Here is an 18582-nt window from a genome sequence, read left to right as displayed (position 1 = left end):
GTTGTTTGGGCAGAATAAAAAGGTCAGAGACTCTGGGTGGGGATGGGGGGGGTTGTGCTGCTCTGCCACATCGGGACACTAAGGGGGGGGGCGTGTGGGGGGAGAGGGAGAAAAGATATTGGTCTGTTTTGGTTTCCGACTAAACGGTAATTATCCGAACAAAGGCAGTAAATGAATACTAATACCACCAATCCCCCTTAGCTGCACGCTCAGAGGCTCCTCACAGCAGTGCATTGTGGGACGTGTGGGCCTCCTGCAAGGGTCGTTTGCTACAGCAGAGCTGAGTCAAAGCAACATTACATGCAAGGGGGACACATATGAAATTAAAATTATGATTATTTATTATTTATTAAGAATATTGATATATTGGTTTGGTACACAGCACCAAACTGTTATATACTGTGTGTGTGTGTGTGTGTGTGTCAAGTCAATTTAGTTTACCTTTATTTTAATAATGGAGTCTTTAGCAATTCCAAACTTTATAACTTGAGTTCCCTCGCGGCCCTGGTGGAGGCGTCGTTCTCTCCAGGTAACCTCGACCCGCGGGACACTGTGCTCGGTCGCTACTTTTGTCGCCATCGTGTGGATGATTCCGCCGCTGCTTCGGCGCTGCCGTTAGGTTTGGGCCTCGCGGGGAGCCGTAGTGGAGCCACGGCCGTCGCCCTGGCAACAGGAGGGAGCTCGGCCCTGTTTGCTGTGCGCGAGCGGCAGCAGGATTCTTCCAAAAAACTGGGAGGAATTCCGCCGGGACGCAACGACGACTTAAATCTCCCGGCTGCCGACTGAAGCCGCGATGGCCACGAGCAACCCGTCCGTGTTTCTGCTCACGGTTAACGGACAGATTGAGGGCGCGGACGTGAGTGGTTCCCCCCCCCCCCGTGTGTTAGCCTAGTTAGCCTCGCGGCTAATTTCGAACCGCGTTAGCGACGGCTAACGTCAACATCGCAACGTCACCGCGTGTCTCGCTATGCAGTTCATTACTTAAAGGCAGTGTTTCTGCTGCTGTGTTTCAGTTTCCAGAGTATGACAACTTGTACTGCAAATACTGTTTCGTCTACGGCCACGACTGGGCTCCAACCTCGGTGAGAAGTCTGGTGTATTAGTGAGAAATGATGTGTTCAGGGCCACATTGTGCTAACGTTACCTTTCTGCATGTGTGCACGGCGAAGCTCCTCTGCAGGGCAACAAGTAACGTTCAAAACTCTTAATATATACAAAAAGTACTGAATAATAAATCGATATTAAAGTAAATAAACTATTAAGTCCTGCCAAATTGTTAAAAGAACTTTTCATAGCATGCATATCATGTTTGGTTAATGGTTTGTTTACTGCTCATCGGTTGGTCTGTAGGGGTTGGAGGAAGGCATCACTCAAATAACGTGTAAAGGCCGTCAGTCATCACACAAGTTAATATGGAACTTCCCCCTGGAGACTACGTTCAAGAGCACGAACCCTTCTGGATGTGAGCAACACACACACACACACACACACGCTGGAAAGGTCTCATTCCTTCACACGAAATGCATCTCTGATCGTATCCCATGTATTTCCCAGGGCCTCAGCTGGTGGTGAGCGTGTACGGGCCGGATGTGTTTGGCAACGACGTGGTCAGAGGCTACGGAGCAACACACATTCCCTTCACACCTGGACAGTGAGTATCATCCACCCTGCCGCGGTCAGATTGTGCTGATGAAGATGATGAATGATTGTGATCTGTCATTTGGTTCCTCAGACACAGACGAATAATCCCCATGTTTGTTCCTGAGCCCACATGGAGACTCCAGAAATTCACCAGGTACAACGTTTGTGTGTTCCGGATCCTTTCATATCCCACAACACAGTAGAGAGGCAACGTTTCACATCTGGACCTTTTGCTTGCTCAGTTTACATATCGCCATAGGGATCACATTCTGTGTTTGATCTGCAGAAGTATCACAAGTGGGTCTGGGTGGTGCTTTTTCCTTTTTCACTTGTGCAATCTTCCCCAGATGTACTTAAACGCATCACTTGCTGTCTGCCAGAGAGGACCCATATGCCTGCCTCTGGTTTCTAATGTTCTCCTCTCGTTCAGCTGGCTGCTGGGGCGGCGGCCCGAGTACACAGACCCTAAAGTAGTGGCCCAGGGCGAAGGCAGAGAAGGTTGGTCGGGCTTCTTCCTCTTCCTTAACAGCGACTTACAAGTTTCTCTGGGGATAACGACATTATCGAGCAAATAAATCAAACAAATAAAAGTAAAACGGTAAACAGCTCACTCGCTTGCTTTGAAAGTTGTAATAGAAACATCTGGAGTCGTGATCTACAGCAGAGGCTGACTCCAATACATGTGGATGAATATGTGTCCTTTTCTACGTTGTTACCGACATGCCGCCCCCTGTGCTGCAGTCACGCGGGTTCAATCCCAAGGCTTCGTCGGCGTCTCCTTTCACATCATCACCAAAGACATGAAGAAGCTGGGCTACGACGTCGGGCCGCCCAGCTCGGCCATCGCAGCGTCCGCCACATCTGGCTGGTCCACGGAGGAGCAGCCGCACAGCCTGTAAGGGCCGCCATGAGGGAACACTGATGGGGGTCTATTGTTTAGGATATAAACCCCCTCCAAAGCAAAGGCATGACATTCATGTTAAACGACTCGTGTGCTAAATAGACACCAAGCAACAAATGTTATTTATTTTAACCTATTTTCAGATTCTTACGCTTTTGTACCTTTTAAAAATAAATACGCTACCTCCAATTTGTCAATACTTGAATGCATTGATCCTTCTCACACACACACACACCTCTCAAAGAAGCAGACATCACAGTGACGGAGCTGAAGTGATACATTTTATTTTTTGAACCAATGCAGCTACAGTCGTGCTCATCCGACAGCCTCCGCTCGTTTAGATGCCGTTAAAATACCACGGTGACTTTTCCTACAAAAACCCATTACACAGAATAATAAAAAGGTATACAGAGGAACAGTATGTTACAATAGTACAAATGATAAATTATATTATACAGTTATAATGCCAACAGGTTGAGCACGTATCCGATAAAAAGAAAACAAAAGCATCCTGCTCCCAGTACTATGAGGAGGGCAGATAGAGACGTGGAAAAGGTCAAAGGAGGCTGTTAAAGCATATAAAGACAGGTCAGTTAGTCCTCTTGATAAAAGCATAGTGAATACATAGTTACACACACACAAGAGCCACATTTTCACTGCACCGTCGCCACGATGGTCAAACTGCAGTCAGGGATTAGGAAGTGTCCAGCTGCTACTTGGTGTTTAAAAAAAAAAAGTTATTTTTGTCTCCGTTCCGTTGCTTCAGTCGCTGGCGTCCCGTTAGAAGGTTATAGTAGCTTTAACACATCAAGTGTCAATCCATTCACTTTTTTAAACCGTTTTAACCCCCACATTTTTGCATCCGTTTAGTTTAAAAATGTTTGCTGGTCTGCGTAGTGTAACATCCATTCATTCAGGACCCCAAGCATCCTCTTTAAAACCCCATACACAAGGTGGGAGCTGTCCCTTCTTTTTGCCTGAGAGAAATACCAGTTTGTGTTTGGTGGAAACACCACAGGGCCCCTGCTGTCCTACCGCAGCAGACCAGGAGGGGGCGCCGGCTCACGCCTCAAGAAAAGAAACACTCCTTCCCCAGCTCTAACCCTGGCAGTGATAACAGAACCCGAGAGAAGGAAGTGCACGAGAAGGCAGTGCACGTGACCCAAAGACAACAAGACTCCATCGCAACGTCTCAGCAGCACGTTTTTCTTCCCCCACCGACGGAAACCGGAGTCGCTCAGTGAATGTGCCCAAATTCAGCCACCTGTGACACGTTCTCACACACACACACACACACGGAAATATCAAACGTTACAAACAACGGATCCATAAACACAAGAAACACAGAGGGAGCGAACCCTCAGGAATCACAGTCGCTTTGACTTCCAAGAGGAGAGGATGACACAGCCCCCCCCCCCCATAGTGGGCCAGAGAGGAGGCTGGTTCACCTGTGAGCGGCTCCGGATCACAGCACACAACACAAAAGTAACCCACAAAACTAAAGGAACAACTGCCGTCTGCTATCGGGATTCCCTGTGCGACCAATAGACCATCTGTGTGTGTGTGTGTGTGTGTGTGTGTGTGTGTGTGTGTGTGGCAGGTGATGTATTTTTGTGGGTGGATTAGCCGCAGTAAATCCAGTCGGGAGGTAAACTCTCCTGATGCCGGGCGGCTGACATGCTCTTTAAACCGTCACCATAGTAACACTCTGTGATATGTGGTTGCACACTGTCTCTCTCTCTCTCTCTTAAGGCTGCAGATGTCTATATCAAAGTACATTTTTGTGAAGTCAGTTTCCACTTTACAGAGTGAGAAATGAAGGAACAATAATGCTCGCTCATTAAAAGTACACTTGGAAGCTAAACGTATCCCATGCGCGCACACAAACACACACGCACGGCCCGCCCTCATCCCTTTGATCCTAGAAACAAACTACACAGAAGGAACTAAAATAAAAATTAAAAACCTGTCCCATGATGCATCACTGCATCCATATGTTCAGATAGCACACTACTGATGCCATCACAGCTCATGTTTTTTCTTTACAACACACACTTGGGAGGGGGGGGGGGGGGGTTGTGACATGTGGCTGTTGGTATGAGAGCATTAACTGCAGTTACACATCACCCCCCCCGCCCGGGACAATGTGTCCCCCCTTAGTGTCCATTGTTAGTTTTGTGACCCCTGGAGGTCAAAGTTCACATGGATGGTGGGGGTCCAATTTTGACAGGAAGTGACCGAAAGAGTCGTGAGTGACACGGAAAGACGAGGCGGTGGGTCTCATCCGCCCCCCCTCCCTCGCTAAGGTGTAACGGTGAGCCCAACAGCCGCAGACAGAAGAAGAAATAAAAGACGAAAGGTTGTGCAAAATCCCTGCTTAGTCACACACACACACACACACACACACACACACACACACACACACACACACACACACACACACACACACACACACACACACACACACACACACACACACACACACACACACACACACACACACACACACACACAGGGTTTATACAAGATTAGCTCTAGTGAAGAGATACAATCCTTGTGTTCGCATGGTCGGACTGTCTCACTCTACCACAGAAGAAGAGAACGAGTAGTCCAAAAAGGAGGGGGGTGGGGGGGTGGAGAAGGGAGGGGCTCCTGTCCCGCCTCGGTGGAAAGACTGTAAACACCACTGCAGCTCTGAGTCCGTCATCAACACCACCGTCGGATCCGTTTGGAACACGTGGGACTGGGCAGCTTGTAGCATTGAGACAAAGGGGGGGGGGTTAACGTGTGTGGGGGGGGTGGTGTGTTAACGTGTGCTGGGTGAGGCAATAGACGGGATAAGACGTCTCCTTGTTTATTTTGAAGCTTCATAAGTGGCCAGAGAAGGGGGAGGGGGGAGGAGGGTTACTCTGGGTCAAGTTGTCGTCGTCACCCCCCCCCACTCTCACAAGAGGAAGGGGTTTGTGGTCCCGCCGGGCTGCGCCCCGCCCTGCTGTGCCGGCATGCTCATCAGGGGCTGTGGCATGGACATCATGGAGCCCGGCCCCACCCCGGGCGCCGCCCGGGGAGCCATGGCAACGGGGTGAGCCGGCACCGAGGGGACGGCCATCGGCTCCGCCAGGCCGAAGCCGGAGGGCATGGGGCTCACGCGCATCTGGTTGAGGGTGGGGGGCGCCGGCTGGCTCACCTGGAAGGGGTTGGCGTGGGCCGCTGCAGCCGGAGCCGAGAGACCTGACGGAAGAGGGAGGGAGGGGTTAAGGGGACGGAGCTCTGTGTGTGTGTGTGTGTGTGTGTGTGTGTGTGTGTGTGTGTGTGTGTCTAAGCACAATCTGCTCTGAGATCAGTGAACCGGTGTGTCACGTTTGTACGTGACTATAAAATAACTGATTTCCTTGTTGCAATGTTTTCCGCTTCCTCGTATCTCCTCCCACCTGTGGAGGCCAGGAAGGGGTTGACGACCGGCGGCGGCTGGGCCGGTTTGGTCACCAGCGAGTCCAGGTTGACCAGCGCGGCGTTGGGACCCAGGAAGGACTCCGGGGTCTTCCTGGTGGGGTTGCCGATGCCGGACATGGACATGGAGCCGGGCAGGGGGTCGAAGAGGTCAAGGCTGCCGCTGCTAGCCAGGCTGGCTTGAGAGAGGATGGAGGCCACGCCCCCGTCGCCTGGGAGACAAGCAGCAGTTTGTGTTAGATCCCTTAGTAACACAACACGGAGGACATTATCTCTTATCTAGTTGGCAGACTCAACACTCCCAGCATTTTGCATGAAAGCTTTGTTTATTAAGTAAACACATTTAGCTAAAAAGGATCACACGTGGTCTTATTCTTATTGCGCCCGCTTGTACGTGAGCTGTAAAACTCACTTTTAACGTGAGATCAAAAAACAAGGCGATGCAATAAAATGTGCCGAAGATGCTTCTCTTGTGAGGACATCATAGGCAGACATTCACTAACGCACACAGGAAATGTCAAAGATTAAAAGCGCCGTCTCAGAGCAGAAACAGAAGAGCCTGAAGAAACAAAAAGGGGGATCAGACGTTTGGGTTAAAGCTGCTTCCTGAAGTCCTCCTCGCTGCCGCGAATGCCGACTCGGCATTCTGGGAAAAGGGACTTTGTGCGCCCGTGTTTGCGTTCCCTCTCACCTCGTCCTTGACGGTATCGGTGTTGTGTTTGTGTTGAGCTGGAGCAACAGTTAAAGACGCCAATGTCACCCCTCCCAGGACGGCATAACACGCACGGTACATAAAAACACACAAAACCCCTCCCGACCCGACACGGCGTCTCCAACCACAGGCGAAGGCATCAAGTGGCTTCGGTCTAATATGCAAACAAACAAACACATTTCCCCCCCCCACAGAGAGTCGGCACCAGACCGGAGCAAAATGCAATTCAGAAACATTTCTCTTTTGCTCAGGTCTGGTGTCATTTACATGGAAAGACAAGACGTGTGTGTGTGTGTGTGTGTGTCACCCCGTGGAGAAACAACACAGACTTGCTGACATTAGAGAGACGAAGACAAGGGTGAGTACCAGTGGGGACAGAGGAGGAAGAGCGCAGGCTGTCAAACTCTGAGAAGTCCTCTTTAGACGTACCGTTGGATGCATTGAACAGGTCAAAGCTACCTGAAAGGTGACAACACACACAGACACACACAGACACACACAGACACAGACAGTAGGAATGAGTTTGGATAACTGGGTAGACTTGATCCATGAACACAATAAGCCGGGAAAACCCTGCGGATGTGCAGCAGCAATCGTCACTTTGACAGATTTTTAAAAATATTTAGAAACAGAACTCGAAACTAAGAGGCCAAACAGAGTTACTGCTGACCAGTGACCTTATGGATGTCCCCGTAGATGATGTCTGGACAAAACAGAACCCCCCCCGGCACCCCGCTGGTCACCTGTGTTGGAAGCCTGAGGGCGGGAGGCTGCGGAGCCCCAGGGGTCAGCGGCAGGAAGGGAGTTGGATGACCAGGGATCGCTGCTCTTCATGGGCGGGACAGAGGCAGCGGTGCCCCACGGGTCCACGGGGGGGGCGGGCTTGGGTGCAGACCCTGGGGAGAGGTCCAGAGTTGTGAAGGACGAGGGGTGGGAGGTGGGAGACAGGAGGAGAGCGGAAGAAAGGTACAATAAGACCTCAGTTTGATCTCTCCTTTCAACATTTACATATCTACCCCCCAAAAAACCCTACGGCCTTCTTGCTCAGTCTCCCTGTCCTTCCACACTCATCAATTCCTTTAACCCCTCCCCCCTCCACCCCCTCCTCCTCCTCCCCCCGCAGTAATGCCGCTGAGCTGGTGGAGCAGCATTCCTAGGAGCCACAGGTGGAGCAGAGAGAACTCCTCACAGTTCAGAGATCATGTGACACCCGAGTGAAGAGTGTGTACCGTAAGACTGCCAGGGGTCTTCTGGTGCTGCTGCTCCGGCCCCCGCCCCCCAGGGGTCAGCGGTGGCCCTGGGCTCCGGGACGCTCATCAGATCCATCAGAGCGGACTGTGGCTGGAAAGCAGACGGAGAGAGCGATGAGGAGGAGGAGGAAACAGGAAGAATGAAGCTCAGCCATCGGGGGGGGGGGGGGGGGGGGGGGACATCCTGCGTATACCTCTTTCTTCTTCTTGGCCAGCTTTGCTGATTCTGGACCTCCTTTCTTACTCTCCTCCAAGGCCATCTGCAGTCGCAGGTCGTCCCCTCTGCGTATGCGGTCCTCCTAAATACACACACGCAAATTCTCTACAGTTATTTTCTGCTTTCAGCAGGCGTCATGTGACCACACAACACCACCACACAATGCCAACAGGTCCCGCGGAGTCAAACCTGCGTGTGTACCTGCTCGGCCGCCTCTCGGCTCATGGCCAGAGCCAGCTGCAGCTGCAGCTCCTCCTCCCCGCTGGTCTGGGGTCTGGCCTGCTCCAGTTCCGAGCCGGCGTTGGGAGACGTGGCTGAACGGGACCCACACAAACACACAATCAGAGGGAGAAAACGCGCTGCCATCGTGAGACGCCGCGGTACAACGGGGGATGGAGGTTGTGTGTGAGAGAAAGAGAGATTAGAGTCTGTATGGTCAATTCAGTTTATTAGATCAGACGGGGCCATGTGGCAAGGCCAAGAAAACACACACAAACACACACACACACACACACACACACACACGGGAACTCTGAAAAGTGACTTAGACTCCGCCACACTTTGTTTCCGTGGGAACCAAAGTGTGGGAGGCGAAGAGAAGACTGCGCGGTCTCTATGAGACCTCATCCTTTCTGCCCCCCCCCCGATTACCAGCACCCCCACCTAGTTCAGGTCGTACATGCAGACGTTGGCGCTGTTTTTTTTTGGTCCTTGCGGAAAGGTGTTCATGTTCGAGCCGTGAAATGAAGTCACATGGTAGGATTCGTCTCAGACTTGAACCTTCCCGTCGTGACACGCCCCCATGCCTCTGAAAGGGACCATGACTCAGAACACCACGACCATCCTGTGACATCACTGATGTCTCATGGAAGGCACACACACACACATCATCATCATCATCAACAACACTGCCGGGACTCGGGGAAACGCTGATGCTTAGTTTCACTATTAGACACAATTAACGCTAAATAACTTCCTCCTGGCCTCTCAAGAACTGTGGGGGAAGTAGACGTCACATGACGTTACGGAATCAATTGCAAACATCAGATGTTTCCACATTGGCCTTCCTAGAAATTACTTAGTACTTCACCATACACCAGTCTTTTAGGTGATGATCAAGCAACAGCAATGATATTTCTATCAATGCATCATATTCTTTTAATCAAAAGGAATATTTTCTCTGTTGCTCCACGAGACAAAAACTTTTGAGTATCGAGGCAGAAGGACAAATGAAACCTAAAGCCAACTGCCACACAGCGGCTTCTCGCCCAGCACGGTGAGAAGGGACCGTATGTCACAACTTCCTGGCATTCCTCAGTCACAGATCTGGACCACGAGTTCCGTGGAGAAATAGTCAGCGGTGGAAGATCGATGCCTCGCGGCTACGGCAGGTTCCTCAAACAAAACCTCTCGGTTTATTCAAACATTCCGCGTTAAACTGTGAAAAACGTTTCGACACAGGTTCTGTGACCACACACACACACACACACACACACACGTGTGAGAGAGATAAAAAGGTCGATGGGGGATCACATTGAGAAGAAGCTCTTTTCAGGTACTGGGAGATATTCGGGGAGAACACTCGCAGGAACGTTCATTCACAGCCGCCTGAACAGCAAAACCAGAGAAGAAAAGGTTCCAACTGGAATCCCAAAAATCCTGCGCCGGAACGTCCCGCCCCCCCCCCATTGGTCCGCGTTTCCCCTTTCCAGTTTCCTCAATGATGACTCAGCGAACCAAACACACATGCAGGAATGTGGGGGGGGGGGGGGGACAGATGGACACACGTAGGAAACCACATGTGTGAAAAAAGACCAACACACACACCCTCATGCCATCCTGCTGGGCACAAAGGAGCGGGGGCGCGGGGGGGGGGGGGGGGGGGTCAGAGGCCGAGGTCCACTCCTTCCCTCGGTCCCCTCGCCACGTTTCCTGAACAGGTTTCTGGTGGTTTTCAGCCCCCCCCCCTCACTTCATCTGAACTTTCACTCGGCAGAGAGGGGAGCAGATTCCTCCGTCATGGGGATGGGAGAAGCTGGAAGGGGGGGGGTGTAAACTCTGCTTCCTCTTCTGTGTGTGTCTGCGCGCGTGCATGTGTGTGTGTTTGCTGAGGAATGCAGCCCTACTGCGGCAACGCAAGCCAGACACAGAGCAGGGGGAGGGGCACGTTTTTCAGGGTGTAGGCCAACGTTTCACCAACTGGGACACGATGCACTATAAAGAGCATGTTATGGATCCCACGTGTAGCTTAAACATGTGGACCGAGGTGTGTGTGTGTGTGTGTGTGTGTTACTCACAGCCGTGGTAGGAGGCGGGGGAGCCCTCGGACCTCTGGCCGTACTCTTCGCTGTAGGAGGTGGAGAGGTTGGGCTGAGACGAGCCCCTGCCGAAGCCCACCTGACCGCTGCCAGTGGACACCTGGGCCATCCGCTCTTTGGTCTTCAGGGCCTGAGAGCTAGAGGGGCCCATAAATAACAGCGGTTTACCATGTTTGAGTGACGTTGAATGAAAAAAGGAAAAGGAATCCGTGCAGCTGGTCTGGGGAGAACTAGTTAAAATTATAAAGTCTTTATGCCAAAGCATCCCGGGAACAGAGCTTTTAACCGTCTTCCAAGCTTAATTAGGATTACACGTGCTGCCAAAACAATGAAGCACCTTTGGGCAAAATCTGGAAAACAATGCAACGCTCTGGTTTTAGAGTCTGAAGAAGACAGAAAGATGAACAAAAAGCAATTACTGACATAAACGTGGGAGACAATTGCTCTTTTACTTTAACTAATGCGTGGGAAAGACGTCAACAAAGGGCTTAAGTTTCCACTTGCTGGAGATCCAGTGTGGGATCCCCCCCCCCCCCCAACGCGACGCCCTTACCGCTCTCCCTTGAGGCGCTCGTCGTCTTTGAGGAGCACCACCAGCTGCTTGCTCTTCTCCCGCACGTTGATGCCCTGGTCCTTGCCGTCCCGGTCGATGTACTGGAAGTCCTTCAGCGTCTGGATGGCGAAGATGTTCTCCTTGCACTGCAGCGCCACGCGCTCCGAGCCCGTCTTGATCAGGTAGTCGAGCAGCGTGAGCGCCTTGTAGACGTGGCGCCAGTTCTTGCCGTGGTCGTTGAGCCGCTTCCAGATCATGCTCATGATCTCGCTGAAGGCGACCACGTTGTAGGTGAGGTCGGCGATCTCGGACATGAGCGACGACGACGGGCCCCAGGGGTCGTTGGAGGTGGCCTCCCTGACCTTCTTCTCCGCGTCAGAGTAGTTGTTCACCATGTTCTTCATCTGCCGGCGGATGGTGGAGCGCGGCATGGTGGCGGCGTTGGGAAAGAGGAAAGCGGAAAGCGGAGCTTGGAAAAAACGTTTGGGTCGAGGGCGTAGATGGGAGTGGTCGCTGTGCGCGCCGGTGTCCTTCCTCAAGGCGCGGCGGCGTGTACGTGTGAATCTTCTAGTGCGTGTGCGTTGGTTTATGAGGCTTCTGAAGGCCAGCGCAGGGTTCCCGAGTCCTCCAGAACGGCGTCTGCTAAATTCATCTCCAAACACACAGTGCTGGCTGCACGCATGACTGCGCCATCACCTGGGACACACAGGGAGAGACAACAGGTCAGTGGCAGGAAGAAGAGGACGAGGAGGAGGACATTTGGGGAGCGCCGGCAGCTCCGTATTCAACCCGGCGTGGTTTCTCTTAAACGACAACAAGCACCAAACCCAACACAATCCTTCACCCAAGTAGTCACTGATCACAAGATAAACGAGTCCCGGGTACCGTTGGATTTCTTAGACGAGTTGTTGTAATCCTGATGTCAACACCTGGACCTTTAACTGCGTTCATCGGAGACGCTGCAGTGCCTTCCCTTTTGAAACTAAACCAAAAAAAAAAAAAAAACATGTTTCATACGTTCACGCCTCGTTGATCTGAGAGCCGGCCTCAGAGCATCAGGGTTCTACTGAGCTCTCTCACTTGAGTTTACAGTAACCCGACATGGCGGGGGCGGGGGGGGGGGGGGGCGGTCTGTTTGGAGTTGATGTGTCGGTGCTGCGTTGGCTAGAATTATAAGACTGAAAACTATCAATCTACTGGGAGGGATGCAAGGTTTTTTCTCTACTAAGAAAATTATTTTTTTTATCCTAAATAGTTTCATCGATGGTCTCAATCTTAGTATCGTATAAAACACTGATAGAAAGGAGCGAAGCCTGTGTGATCTTCTGTATGAGAGGGCCTTCCATGACATGTGAATGAATAGTGCTTCGTCGAACTGGAAGAAGGCCTCTTCCCGACAGATGTTACTCTGACAAACCTCTGCAGGGGCGCCTTACCTATCACAGGTAATCTGCAGAGATACGAGAACTACCACAAAAACAACGGCTGATTACAGCTTGATTTGAGCGCGGCTCTCAAACTGCAGTTGAACGAGGCTCTTCGCTCTTTACCCTCAAGTGAGCCAATAGTCCTGTGACGGACGGCAGAACAATCGGTGAGTAAAAAAATGCTTTTCCACCCGTTGGTGGGCGGCGCCATTTCCAGTTTGAAGATGACTACGGGAGTTTACTGATGACGCCTCCGTCCCGTTTCTGACAGATCAGCAGCCCAGCTGTAAATCACTCCCTGACAAACACGCCAGTGTTGAAAGTGTGTTTAGAGACACACACACACACACACACACACACAGCTGCACTCTTTACACAGCTCATAACCATGAGCAAACTCTCTTGATCATGAGTGAAGTCCCTTTAGTACGTGCACTTAAGTTAATAAACAGCCTTCCGTTGACCACCTTCATGCGCTCGGGATGTTTGGAGGGAGACGTCCATTCCAAGGAAGGAGGATATCGTAAAAGGGCTTGAGCTCCGATCCAAACGGACCTCAGGCGGATGTCCTCGGCCCGATCACCCACACAGATTACTACATCCGTTTGTCAGAGTACACACACTCTTCCCCCCCCCCCCCCTCCCCCTCCACTACTGCCATGCAGCCCAGTGGCTGAGTTACACACATCAAAATCATCTGCAAACTCACTAAATTAGTGTCTCGTCTCAACTGTTCTGGTGGCAAAAAGGCAGCTTGGCACCGTTCCTCCGGGGGAGACCCGGGATGACTTATCCTATTCAGTAATCTGATCCCTGCACCAGGCCTGCACCGACATGCCCCACAACCCAATGCTCCCAGGAACAGAGGGAGAGTGTTGGAAGCCATCAGCAGTCTGCGCGCACGCCGTGTTCAATGCAACACTTAGAATGTTTCCCTTTGACAACGTGCACCGATGCGTCTGGAAGAGTTGCTCTCTGGGAGCTTCCTGGATGCCATGGAAAGGCAGCAGAGTCTATGTGCTGGGTCGGGACAACTCGGAACACACCCTAAATGTATTAAACGCACACAAAATGTGAGTCACGTGGCCCATGCCCCCCCCCCCCCCCCAAGAGGTTCGCTCCTCACCCTGCCTCCGCATGAATGCAGTTCAGACCTAATGGCACATCTGCTGCTTTAATCACCTATTCACCAATGGCAGACAAGAGGAAGAGAGGAGAGTCTGTCTTCTCACACACACACACGATAAATATTCATGTGCGAGCAGGTTCATTATGTCTGAATGACACGATGCATCGCTCGGGGCGGATAAAAGGGATGACCAAACAAAAACGTAATTTAGGGTCTACTTCTTGAACTCACAAACCTTTTGAGCTCACGCTCTCCTCCTCTGACAGGGGACCCTGGATTCACATCCTCCGTCCCTACCTTCCTTTTATGTTTTGATGTGTTAGTAATTGTTGTCCCATTGATGTAGAACTTCTTAACCCTACGATGCTTATAGATGGACGGGACTTAAGTATCCGTAGAAAACTGACTGTACTCACAAGAAGAGCCTTTTTTGAAAGGGTGAAAAAAAAAAAAAACTGACCACCGTATCTCCCCGATGGATTAGGACAACACAGTTAAAGTGCACAGTTACATTGAAAGTCACAACATTTTAATTCATTGTTGTGATTATCATCACACCTGTGCGCAATACCATTTGATGTTGTGATCTTTCTAATATACCAATAATCGTTTTAAAAGAATGTAGCCGATTATTACAAAAAACGCCGGCGGACAATTGTACTCAACAAAAACAATGTTGATTGCTCCAGCAAACCTTAAAGCAGCTGGATTGCAAAGTGAATAAAAGTGCACACTCAGGATATAAATGAATGCTGTGAACAGACGGACAACAATGTGGTGTTGATCGAGGTGTTGATCATCAAGGTCAAATCGCTTCCTGAACTATAAATAACCTCCTCAGGCAGAGGAATCTAAGACGGGTGGGAACAATAGATCATTTGTGGGACACTTATCAGGGCGTATCACAGGTTTTTTTTTGCATCTGTCACTTTCTGATTCGGTTTGTTGTGGTTGTCAGCTAGAAGAAAAACACCCAATCATACAAGGTTAAAACCCTGGAACCTCACAGTGGGGCGAACGAATGACCTGCACATGAACCGCAGAGCGTGCAAACACACACACACACACACACAGACACACACAAACAGTAGATGATATGAATACAAATATGCTAATCATATAAATGTGGGAAAAAGCATTCATCTGGCTTTACAGATGACTCTCTGCAGGTGCTGTTGTCGCCGGTATAGAAGAGAATGTAAAAGAGAAGCAGGGTGGGAAACGACGGGATGCAGCAGTGTGTCGAGCTCTCAAATACATGACGGTAAACGCCGAGAACACAACCACCCAGAGCTTTTCCGTGTGCAAGTATCTGGGTGTGTCTTGGCTAAACCAAGGTAAACTGATTAACATTAATGCCCGAGGAGAACAGGTCTACCTGGCCCGACCCACACAACAGGAGCAAAGCTGATCTGACTGAAGATAGGCAGCGTTGCACAACCAGGTGCCCATATGTCTGACCAAATCTGTGTGTGTGTGTGTGCAACATCAAGTTAAAGCAGCCAGTTCCTTCCCCATTTACTCTTGAGCCCTTTTAAGGGTTACCTCCACGCGTAATAAATCATTAGAATTAGATTCCTCTAACTTTAAACCTCCCACCCCCCACGAGAAAATAAAGCAAACATGTCTTCCGAAAGGCTTCAAGTGACCTGTGAGGAGCAGAGAGCCTCGAAGCAATGAGGGGAGAAGACACACAATGCCAAAGCCAGGGGAGGGAGGACGGTGATGATGCGTGTGTGCCCCCACCGTGAGTGACAGATCACCCTGACAATAGACAAAGCTATTTGCGCGCCCCCCCCCCCCCCCCCAGCCACGTTTATGAGAGCCCTGCTCAGAATGCACCTCCACCACAGAAATAAACCCCCAACACTGTGTGTCGGTAGATGGTCTAAAGCTATCGGGGGGGGGGGGGGGGCAGACAGCGCCCACTGGGCGAACAATTCCCCCCAAAATAGTACAGGGACGTCCAGTTTTGCCGTGATGACTGAATAGTACGATCTCATTGCGCAATCTCCACCTCAGAAACGCGTTAAATTGGTTTAAAAAAAAAGAGGAAACAATAAAAAAAACACAAATCACGGCGTTTCATTGAATTGATGCGGTTGATAGCATATAAGCTAATGTAGCTTTAGCTAACAATAGCGAAGTAACGTTAAACTGTCCCAATCACATTTGTAATCATTTAGTAACAATTTGTAACATTACCTCCTTGAAAACACAAACTATTTGGGTGCAGTCGAGCGGTTTGCGTAACACATCGGATTCAATGACGTTAGCCCGCTTGCTACCAACGGTTACCGCAAACGTTAGCCAGCTGGGTGCAAACTTGCGGCAAGAAGTTGTCGTTAGCTAGCAATAATAAGCTAGCGGGACAACGGTAACTTGCTTAGTTTGTTGACTCGGTGCGTACTCGGGTGTACAAGCAGACTTAAAAGTGTGTTTCATTCCCCGTTGTGAACCACTCGGTTGTGAGTCTGGACTTTGTGCGCTCGCGAACGCAACCGCTGACTAAAAGTTTATTACTGATAGGAGATCAAAAGAAAAAAGTTGGATGGAGGCTAGCGAAGCTTGTGTTCGGATAGCCGGTGGCAGACTCCCCCCCCCCCTCCACGGTTCATGAAAAAAAAAGTCAACTGTTGAACACCAAGCTCACCATTCATCACATGCACGGGTATTCACGGTAAACACGCAGCTGCTCCGGTCGGCCCGTGCGCGTGTTTTTTTTTTTCCCTGTGCCAAAACTGCCAACTAGCATGCTAAGCTAAGCTAGCGATCCCTTCAGCTAGCAGCCGAGGAGACGGGTGCTCGGTGGAGACATCGCCGGAGCAAAGTGGATTACTAAGACAACCCGACTGTCCCCAAAGCCGAGGTTCACTCACCATATATGTTTCGTTGACGACAACTCGGGTTCAGCCGTTAATCCAGTGGGGCGGGGGGAGAGGGGGTCAAAACCATAAACGAGTTTCGTTAATTCCAAAAGGGGGAAGAGGAGGAAGAGGGGAGAAGGGGGGAGGGGGGCTCCACGACGGAGTACTTATTCCTGGCGTTCAAGGGAGCTTGTTGCGCCTCCGCCTAGCCGAGTGTTGCTAATGCTAAGCCAGCTAAAGCCAGGCTACCAGAATCTCCTCCTCCGGAACATGGCGGGCAGAGCGGGAGGGGAGGGGTGAGAGGCCGGGAAGGGTGTGACCGAGGCGGGCAGAGAGAGAGAGAGAGAGACCATGAATGTAAAAAAAAAAATCACAGTCCCCATCATGACACACACACACACCCCCCCCCGGAGCACGCAGCAGGGCGGGCCCGATATCCGGCAGAGTGCGTGTTTAACACGAATCACGGCGCCCGGTTGACAAAGACGCTGCTGTTTCAAAACACGCGTCTCTTGTGTAATTTACTGCCTTTGTAAAGACACCTGTGTCGGCCACGGGGAATAAAAATGCTAAGGCTTACCAAACAAGCAAGTACATGTCATGATGTGTTAATGGAAAACATAATCCTGTGTGTGTGTGTGTGTGTGTGTGTGTGTGTGTTACAGGTGTGTCGGAAACAAGCCTCGAGCGTGTGCAGGACAGCATTCCATCACTCAGACTTTTCCACCGCGCCTCTTTATTCAATTAAAGTAAAGAACGTGTTTGTTTCCGACACACGCACGTCACAAAAAAAAACAGTTCATTAGTTCCAATTAGGCTGCTATGAATAGAAAGGGCACAGCTTAAAAATAGAAGTGGGGGGGGTTAAAAACGTCACAGTTTTACTGTAAGAGAAAAGTTACCGGCGCTTTATCCGCAGTAGATGTAATGTCTGCACACTTTATTTTGGCTCACTGTTGATATACTCCACCTCCCGGCTGGCAGTGGCGTTTTATTTAGGTACTTTCTCTTCTTTCACCCACCCTGTGTATCTGTGTATCTCACATGGAGCTGCACTCTGTCTGCAGATGGCTGAGAGCACAGGGTGAGCCCGGAGCTAAGCCTAAGCCACTTGTGTGTGTGTGTGTGTGTGTGTGTGTGTGTGTGTGTGTGTGTGTGTGTGTGTGTGTGTGTGTGTGTGTGTGTGTGTGTGTGTGTGTGTCTGTCTCTGCGTGAGACAACAAGAGACACTCAGCCACAAGTTTAGGGTCCCGTCCTTCATTTGGTTCCTGACTTCACCTGGTTCTGATGGTTGGTGCTTTCGTATCCCGCCTGCCTGGACCGGTATCACGTGTGTCAGTGGGAGGGCCGTCTCACAGAGTGCTGGGGCCACCTGCTGACCACAACACATCGCGCTCCTCTGCAGCTTCGACGTCAGCCAATAGAGGTCAGCGTTGTTCTACTTGTCACCAGAGGTGGTGAGATGATATGTGATAAGCGGCTTCATTTAGTAACTCACCGCAGCCAATTAGCATTAAACACTGAACCCCATTCACAACCCTGGAACCCCATCAGGGAGTCTTTGGGCTTTTGGGGGAAACTGGACAGATCGACCATTTAGCGTTTGACCATTTAAACCAGAAGAAGAAGACATGAATAGGGATCATTTGTAATAGATGCTACTCCTGCCGGCTAATTAGCTCACTCGTCATGTGGGTGCAACTGGTGTAAAATCCACCTGTGGTGAAGAACAGCATTTTTTTAAACATTTACACATTTGCCTCTGTGAGTTTAACCAAAGTTTAGGAGATCAACTCTTGTGAGGGACGAAGGGCGCCCGGCGACATCTTTAAATGTATAATTCAGGAATCGCTCCGGGCCTTTTGTTTGCAGCGCCACGCTGTGGTTTCCCGGGCCATCCACAAAAACGAATCCGTGCCAACAGATACAGAGGGAAGCGTGAACTAAACGCCCCGTTCACCCGACCCGGCTGCACGGCTAAGTGCACTCAAGCTGAGGTCGGCTCTTCTTCTGCACAGCTGGAGGAACCAGAGATCCTCCCAACCGAAGGGTTCTCGGCGACTCTTTCCTGCTAATTTACAACATGGACAGTTTTCTGGCAAAATCGGTGAGAGAAG

At 50.7% G+C, this 18582-nt stretch overlaps 2 protein-coding genes across 6 annotated transcripts; one reads left to right on the top strand and one right to left on the bottom strand.

Moving 5' to 3' along the window:
* Positions 1-602: 602 nt before the first annotated feature.
* Positions 603-2739, top strand: b9d1 (B9 protein domain 1). Its single transcript, XM_037476073.2, has 7 exons — positions 603-856; positions 1014-1082; positions 1351-1462; positions 1555-1651; positions 1733-1795; positions 2072-2139; positions 2383-2739. Exons 1-7 carry the CDS (start codon positions 794-796, stop codon positions 2538-2540), a joined length of 630 nt encoding a protein of 209 aa, XP_037331970.2. The 5' UTR covers positions 603-793; the 3' UTR covers positions 2541-2739.
* A 1703-nt stretch (positions 2740-4442) lies between these two features.
* On the bottom strand, positions 4443-16785 carry epn2 (epsin 2). Of its 5 annotated transcripts, none has more exons than XM_037476068.2 (10): positions 16478-16785; positions 11043-11738; positions 10469-10626; positions 8361-8485; positions 8149-8253; positions 7934-8045; positions 7448-7600; positions 7071-7163; positions 5974-6204; positions 4443-5773 (listed from the first exon to the last, which is right to left on the bottom strand). In XM_037476068.2, exons 2-10 carry the CDS (start codon positions 11471-11473, stop codon positions 5487-5489), a joined length of 1695 nt encoding a protein of 564 aa, XP_037331965.2. In that variant the 5' UTR covers positions 11474-11738; positions 16478-16785; the 3' UTR covers positions 4443-5486. The 5 variants fall into 5 exon arrangements, with proteins under 5 accessions (XP_037331965.2, XP_037331968.2, XP_037331967.2 ...); XM_037476071.2 differs by having other exon boundaries at positions 7134-7163; XM_037476070.2 differs by having other exon boundaries at positions 8373-8485; positions 16478-16784.
* Positions 16786-18582: the final 1797 nt, after the last annotated feature.

Source organism: Pungitius pungitius, chromosome 12 (assembly GCF_949316345.1).
Source record: "Pungitius pungitius chromosome 12, fPunPun2.1, whole genome shotgun sequence".
In the NCBI taxonomy this organism is placed as follows: Eukaryota; Metazoa; Chordata; class Actinopteri; order Perciformes; family Gasterosteidae; genus Pungitius; species Pungitius pungitius.
This window is presented reverse-complemented; position numbering and strand designations above follow the sequence as displayed.

What these genes read in the sequence shown, in the direction of transcription:
- b9d1 (XM_037476073.2), top strand. Translation starts at nt 794, where the DNA reads ATGGCCACGAGCAACCCGTCCGTGTTTCTGCTCACGGTTAACGGACAG. An exon ending in GACAGATTGAGGGCGCGGAC is followed by an intron (nt 857 to 1,013) that starts GTGAGTGGTTCC and finishes GCTGTGTTTCAG; the next exon opens with TTTCCAGAGTATGACAACTT. An exon ending in AGACTCCAGAAATTCACCAG is followed by an intron (nt 1,796 to 2,071) that starts GTACAACGTTTG and finishes CCTCTCGTTCAG; the next exon opens with CTGGCTGCTGGGGCGGCGGC.
- epn2 (XM_037476068.2), bottom strand. Translation starts at nt 11,473, where the DNA reads ATGCCGCGCTCCACCATCCGCCGGCAGATGAAGAACATGGTGAACAAC. An exon ending in TTCCTCCTCTGTCCCCACTG is followed by an intron (nt 6,205 to 7,070) that starts GTACTCACCCTT and finishes CTTGTCTCCCAG; the next exon opens with GCGACGGGGGCGTGGCCTCC. An exon ending in CCCCTTCCTGGCCTCCACAG is followed by an intron (nt 5,774 to 5,973) that starts GTGGGAGGAGAT and finishes CTCTTCCGTCAG; the next exon opens with GTCTCTCGGCTCCGGCTGCA.